Raw genomic sequence first — 7,149 nt, 5'->3', positions numbered from 1 at the left:
CTTTAAACCTGTCAAGATAATTCTGGTGTCGATTTTAATCTGCTGACAATCAACCAACACTAAACACACCCCTTCTCTCCTCCTCCTCCTTTCTTTTCCCTCCTGTCCTCCTTTATCCTCCCATCTCCCATCTGCTCTGCGAACACCAGTAGGCCTGTCTTTCCACAGACTGAAACATGCTAGACATTCCCCTGCAGACGGGAGTCACCTGTGCCTGCTGCTTGGCAGGACTACACACAGTACACAGAGTTTTTACTGTCTCGCACGAGCAGAGGGACGGCGGGATGGAGGGAGGAAGGGAAGGAAGGAGGAAAGAAAGGGAGCGATGGAGGGATGAAAAATGCGGTAGGGAGGAGAGGGAGGACTGGAGGGAGGGATTGGATTTGGGTATATTCCCATTCCCCCTCGATGAATCCCGTTGTAAGATACAGACAAGTGTGATACAGTCTAGTAAACAGTCTAGTGATACAGTCTAGTAAACAGTCTAGTGAAACAGTCTAGTGATACAGTCTAGTGAAACAGTCTAGTGAAACAGTCTAGTGAAACAGTCTAGTGTAACAGTCTAGTGATACAGTCTAGTGATACAGTCTAGTGATACAGTCTAGTGATACAGTCTAGTGAAACAGTCTAGTGATACAGTCTAGTAAACAGTCTAGTGAAACAGTCTAGTGAAACAGTCTAGTGAAACAGTCTAGTGTAACAGTCTAGTGAAACAGTCTAGTGAAACAGTCTAGTAAACAGTCTAGTGAAACAGTCTAGTGATACAGTCTAGTAAAACAGTCTAGTGATACAGTCTAGTGTGTGTGTGTGTGTGTGTGTGTGCGTGTGTGCGTGTGCGTGTGTGCAAGTACACACACCTGGTCAGGGTTGTGTTCCAGAGGACAGTTGTCACACATGTCTCCCACACCGTCCAGGTCGGTGTCTCTCTGGTCCACGTTGTAGACGTACGGGCAGTTGTCTTTCTCATTCAGAATACCTGTTGGACCAATCRCTTGGTGTCGTTATTCAGGATGAGATGAGGAAGGTGAGGAAAACGACCCGTTGTTGTAATTGAAAGCTTTCTTTTGAATCAGAAAGTAAGCCGTTCCTCTTTGAAGTCTTGTAGATCGATGCTTTGCACTCTTTTTGTTTATAAAGCCYTCTTGCACAAACTTCCGCAGTACCTTACTTTCTTATTAACATACAGACGTACGAGCTACCAGACCCTGTTTCAGGGATGCCTAACTCAGGAGATACCTTCAGTCTCCACTGAGTTAGGTAAATCTGCTTTAAGTTTTTTGTTTTTCCACCTTACTTGTGGAATAATCTTCAAAAACTCTCTAAATGTGGGGTGAATTGGTRCCTCTAGGGAAATTCAGAAAGCTGATTGAGTACCTTTTTACTGAAGAACATGTTTGTTCTCTATGATTGTGTTTTGTACCTCTGTTGTGCTCTTCGTAGTGAGTTGATGCCTAGATGTTTTGTAAGAGACAATCTATAGCACCTATTATTTTACAGAACAGGATTGAAATAGGGGACAACTAAGCAAAGTTTGAGTCTCACCATCTCCGTCAATGTCCACAGAGCAGGCGTCTCCTTCCCCGTTGTTGTCTGTGTCGGTCTGGTCAGGGTTGCTGTTGTAAGGACAGTTATCACAAAGATCTCCAACATCATCTCTGTCATAGTCATATTGCCTGGGGTTGTACACGAACGGACAGTTATCCTGTAGAGAGGCGGGAGAGGAGAGGAAGGGGGGATAGGGGGAGGGGAGAGCGGAGAGAGGAGGGGAGGGGTTGAAGAGAGAGAAGAAGGTAGAGATGGGGAGTCGAGAGAGGGAGGGGAGAGAGAGAAACAGACAACAGAGAGAATTGAGGGGGTAGGGAGAGAGAAGGGGGGAGATGGGGAGAGGAGGACTAGAGGAAGAAGAAATTGAGGGGGGAGGAGAGAGAGAGGGAGGGGACAAGAAGAGAGAGAGCGGAGGGAGAGGAGAGTGAGGGCGAGGGGAGAGGGGGAGGGAGAGGAGGGGAGAGAGAGGCAAGAGAGACGGAGGTTGGAAAGCGAGAGAGAGGGGAAGAGGGGAAGATAGAGAGAGAGGGAGGGAGCAGATTGGAGGGTTGAGAGATAGAGAGGAAGGCTTGAGGGGAGAAGATGGCGGGGAGGGAGAGAGAGAGAGGGGAGAGGGGGAGTGAAGAGAGGGGAGGGAGGATAGAGAGAGGGGGGAGGGGAGAGAGAGGTGTGTATGGGGGGGAGGAGAGAGAGGGGAGGGGGGAGATAGAGAGAGGGTAGGGAGAGATAGAGAGAGGGGGAGGGAGAGAGAGGGGGAGAGGAGAGAGAGAGGGAGAGGGGAGAGAGAGAGACGGAGGAGAGGGAGAAGAGGGAGGGAGATAGAGTAGCAGAGAGAAGAGGAGAGAGATGAGGGAAGAGAAGAGAGAGGGAGAGAAAGGGGGAGGGGTGAAAAGAGAGATGAGAGGAGGAGAGAAGAAGAGAGAGGGAGAAGAGAGAGAGAGAGAGAAGAGAGAGAGAGCATGCAAGTTTAGTTTCCACTCAGGAAGCAGAATAGACTCCAGTAGTCACACCTTGCTCAGGAACATCCTCTACGATGATATATTCATTCGAAGGTATGTGCTTTTAACCTTGCCTGTCGGTCTGTGTACCTTAGAGAGAAAGAGGTGGTGAATGAAGTGATCCTATATTAGGCCCTCCCAATATAATGTTGAGGACTAGCGATACAACCGCAGCTCATTTCAGAGTGTGGACCTCTGTGTTGGAATTGAGTTTGTCTCTGAGAGGCAAAACAAAATGTAGTTTTCTGCTCGGTTTTGTTTCCTTCCTATTTCACAGCATGAATGAATGAATGTAACGCACGTATGTTATGTCTCAACTGCAAACTGAACACATCCCATAGAACACATCACTCGCTCGTACACACCTGATACCAAGCGCTTAGCATAACTGGAATTGAATTTCTCTCAGTAAGGGGTGGGGACTTCAGACCTTCAATTACTGAATGAATGAGGTAATCACTTCCTCACTTACCCTGTCGTCAGCAATACCATCATTGTCATCATCGTTGTCACAAGCGTCACCAACACCATCCTTGTCGTAGTCTTCTTGGCCTGAGTTGGGAAGGTTGGGGCAGTTGTCCTACAAAAGAAAGTTTACACCGATAAGGCCAAACAATGCACACGATGAACAGTCCTGTCGGACATTGAACGAACCCCCTCGTGTGTTTTCTGTGGAACATGATTGATCTGTGTAATAGTCATTATCAGCACATTAAAAGGGATGTGAGTTCTTCTCTAGTTAAATAGCAAGCTGGGCCTTTTCAAGGACGTATACATGTCAGGCCCCTSCATACCTTTTTGCAGTGGTAGGTGGCGTTCTCCACACAGACCAGGTCTTGGTTGGGCCATCCGTCCAGGTCCGTGTCCTCACCACAGATGTGTCCRTTYCCAGCATAGCCAGGCTTACACTCACAGCGGTACATGAGGTCGGCAAAGTGTCCCAGGTAGTTACAGCGGGCGTTCTTGTTGCAGTCGTGGCTCCCATCCAGGCAGGGGTTACGTGGTGTACACACCTGGAGGGGGAGGAAGTGAAGAATTGATCAGACGAGCCAGGAAATATTGTGGATAACCTCCCTGCCTTTGTTTACAGAGGGCAACAATTGGCAGTTAGATCGGGACAGAGAAAAGCATAGCTTTTTCAAGGAATCTATGATCTTGTAAATTCTAAATTGTAAATTGTAAATTCCTAATTCTAAATTCCTAATTCTAAATTCTAAATTCCTAATTCTAAAATCAGCTGAGACCAGAGCTACGGTCTAAGAGGACAATCATCACAACACTTGTCCACTTTACCAGTACTAACCTGTTTCTTGGCGGTGGCTTCCTCCACTCCCCTGCCGAAGGGCTGAGGTCCAGAGTAGCGTGTGGGACAKGGCAGACAGTTGTAGCCAGGGTCAGTGTTCTCACAGCGGTGTACTCCATTGAATACGAAGCAAGCGTCAGGAACCTCTTTGCACTCATCAATGTCCTTGCACTTGATGCCGTCACCAGAGTAAGCAGAGGGACATTTTCCACACCTCCATGTTCCATCAGGGAAGCTGGTGCACTTGGTCCCAGGGAAGCAAGGGTTGGACAGACAGCCATCTGAGGAGAGAGACATGAGCTTGTAAGTACTGTGTACTGACTGCTTTAAGTACTAGTATTAAGTTACACGTGTAAAACAAAGTGTTTGATAAGCCCTAAAATCATTAAAAGCATTAAAAGTAATAGTTTTAAAAGTGTTATTTTTACCTTAAAACTGTCTACAAACCTAACATTTGTGTAATCATTCACAGTACTTAAGTTTTAAGAAACATTGTATGCGTCTGAAATGGCACCCTATGCCCTATATAGTGCACTACTACCCWATAAGCCCTGGTCAAAAGTAGTGCACTACTACCCTATAGGCCCTKGTCAAAAGTAGTGCACTACTACCCWATAAGCCCTGGTCAAAAGTAGTGCACTACTACCCTATAGGCCCTGGYCAAAAGTAGYGCACTATATAGGGAATAGGGTGCCATTTGGGACACATCCATTGYCCTGCTACTCACCGATGGGACAGGCGTTCTTGTTGCACTGCTGAGAAGCCTTGGAGTCACCCTGGCACTCCTTACCACCATATTTGGGGGYGGGGTCGTTGCAGAGACGTTTACGTGTCTGAGCTCCTCCCCCACAGGTGGCAGAGCAGGTATCCCATAGCGACCAGGGTCCCCAGTTACCGTTGACTGAAGGGGAAGTAGAGAGACAGARGTTTCGATACAGGTGTGACTGTGGTGCTCCTCATGATGGTAGGGCATTTTGCAATGCCATCTTTGTTTCTGCAATTGCCAACTCCTTGGTCGTTGACTTGCCAAACAAGGAACAAATACAGACTGCAATTGAGGCTAAACGACAGGGTTCCACATGAAAGAGGACGTTCATTTGACTACAAATATTTCAGGGTGTGAGGTGCATGAAAAAGCCTTTGACTAATGTCAAATGATCACAATGACATGTGACCCAGGTCTTGTTCTTAAAACCCTTGACTAATGGTACTTACTTGGGCAGGGTGACTTGGTGCACTTCTCAGTCTGTCTCCCCTCTCCTTGGCAGTCCTTGCCTCCCAGCTGGGGTGTGGGGGAGTTGCAGAGGCGGATACGGGTGATGACACCCGCCCCACAGGTGACCGAGCAGGAAGACCAGGGGGACCAGTGGCTCCAGGCACCGTCCTGCTTGACTGGAGGGTCACAGAGCAGAGGTTAGGGKTCAGGGGTCAATGAGATGCTTGGTTATGGGTCAATGTTAAATCAAAACAGGTTAAGAGAAGTTTAAAGTTAAATGGCATTGTTGCTCTGTGGAGTCACAACTGGCTGATCTGCAGCTGAATGCTKAGATGTGGTCTATCGTTTCTGTCACCATCAATACAAGTTGGTGATAWAAAATACGTGATACAAGTTTCTGTGTGACAATTGATGCATGTGATTTGGTTGGTAGAATTGAATGTGTATAGAACAGTGAACTCACAGCGTTTGTCACACTCCTGAAGGTAGCAGTCCCTGGTTTGGACGGAGGTTCCCTCGCAGTTGTTGTTGATGCGGTCGCAGGAGCGGCCTCTCTGCTGGATGCCCCGCCCACAAGACACGGAACAGTGGGTCCATTCAGACCACAGGGACCATCCATCCTCCGCATAGTCGCTCGCTATGGAGAGAGAGAGGGAAGGGAGAGAGAGGAGGAGGAAGGGAGGAAGAGAGGGAGAGCGAAGAAGGAGGGAAAGAAGGGAGGGAGAGGAGGAAGGAGGGAGAGATAGAGGAGGTGGAGGGAGAGAGGAGAGGGAGAGAGGGAGGGGAGAGAGGGAGAACAATGAGAGCTATTGGACTGCAGAGACCACAAGCCCACCCCCCACCCCCAAGCCCCCCACCCCACCTGTCGCAGTAAATGAGGGTTGAAAGCTCTTAAAGTCTTAGAGCTCCGGTCTAATGTACGCAATTTAGCCCTGAGATGAGTGTATGTGTCCGGTGTGTGTTGGTTCGTCTGTGCGTGTCTGTGTCGTGTCCGTGTGTGTGTGTGTGTGCCTGGTGTTGGTAGAGTTAAAGAGACGGCCTCCCCTGGGAGTTCAGGAGAGTTAGAGAGGCCAAAGGGAAGTTGGTAAAAATGGGAAAGTCCGTCTAAGAAGCCTACTGAATGCACAGTGATCCCCATTGACATCTGTTACTTTTAAAGAGGAAACCAGGGACCATGTTATAACGTTGGCCAAGGTACTGATGAGTGTGGTTTTCTGCCTTTCTTTAGGTTTTAGGGGCCACTGCGGCCCAGCCCTCTTAGGTATGTGGAAAATGTCACATGTTCTTGTGTTAGGATGGATTTGGTAAACAGAGAAATTTCCATTCCACTTAAACCAATTTGGCCAATTATAGCCATTACAAGCTGAAGATAAAAGATGTTTTGGATGGATGTTTTCGTGTCTTTATTAAACACACCGTGTAAACATTTACTGTGCATGGTGGGAAAGTATGTTAACCCTTGGATTTAATAACTGGTTGACCCTCCTTTGGCAGCAATAATCTCAACCAAATGTTTTCTGTAGTTGCTGATCAGACCTCGCGCAAACACGGTCAGAAGAATTTGTGACCAGTCCTCTATACAGTGTTCTGACAACATAAACAGCCTTTTTCATACGTTTAACTTCTTTGGGGTAGGGGGCAGTGTATATTTTTATAGGATCACGTACAAGACCTGGTTCACAGTCATTGTTGATCACCTGGATGCATTAAAGATGCCGTAAGGCCCATAATGAGTTTAATTCAATCTTGTCTCTGCCTGACACCTCTCCAGCCCCTCGACAGATGTACATTAGTGATATGTCATTATTAGTTTTAAAGTGAGATGCTGTTCCTCTGATTACGAGTGAATAGCGACCCATAGCTTCTGTATTGTTTGTCTCAAATTGCCAGTCTGTATTTTTCCTTGTTTGCATACTGTCAACGCAAGGTGGTGTTTGATATGTGACTTTCTTTGTGACAGTGAAACTAACAGAAACATAGCATTGTGCCCTGAGCATGCAAAACCTCGGCATGAAATCCAATCATGACCAAGGCCAAGCACACAGTCTCGAGTGAATCACAACTACTCGTGTGGTTTGATCCTCTCT

At 47.4% G+C, this 7,149-nt stretch overlaps 1 protein-coding gene across 1 annotated transcript in view; it reads right to left on the bottom strand.

Annotated features, from left to right (window-relative positions):
* thbs1b (thrombospondin 1b) overlaps window positions 1-7,149 on the bottom strand; it is a 29,392-nt gene that overhangs the window by 8,901 nt on the left and 13,342 nt on the right. Inside the window, exons 7-14 of the mRNA XM_070446752.1 lie at window positions 5,526-5,699; window positions 5,062-5,238; window positions 4,574-4,747; window positions 3,847-4,127; window positions 3,338-3,556; window positions 3,016-3,123; window positions 1,543-1,702; window positions 858-976 (exon numbers count right to left, since the gene is read on the bottom strand). Of these exons, the coding sequence (XP_070302853.1) occupies window positions 858-976; window positions 1,543-1,702; window positions 3,016-3,123; window positions 3,338-3,556; window positions 3,847-4,127; window positions 4,574-4,747; window positions 5,062-5,238; window positions 5,526-5,699 (1,412 nt within the window). The remainder of the gene's footprint in view (window positions 1-857; window positions 977-1,542; window positions 1,703-3,015; window positions 3,124-3,337; window positions 3,557-3,846; window positions 4,128-4,573; window positions 4,748-5,061; window positions 5,239-5,525; window positions 5,700-7,149) is intronic.

The sequence above is a fragment of the Salvelinus sp. IW2-2015 genome, linkage group LG14 (genome assembly GCF_002910315.2).
Source record: "Salvelinus sp. IW2-2015 linkage group LG14, ASM291031v2, whole genome shotgun sequence".
Lineage (NCBI taxonomy): Eukaryota > Metazoa > Chordata > Actinopteri > Salmoniformes > Salmonidae > Salvelinus > Salvelinus sp. IW2-2015.
Note: the sequence above shows the minus strand (reverse complement) of the source record. Positions and strands in the feature narration are given on the sequence as shown.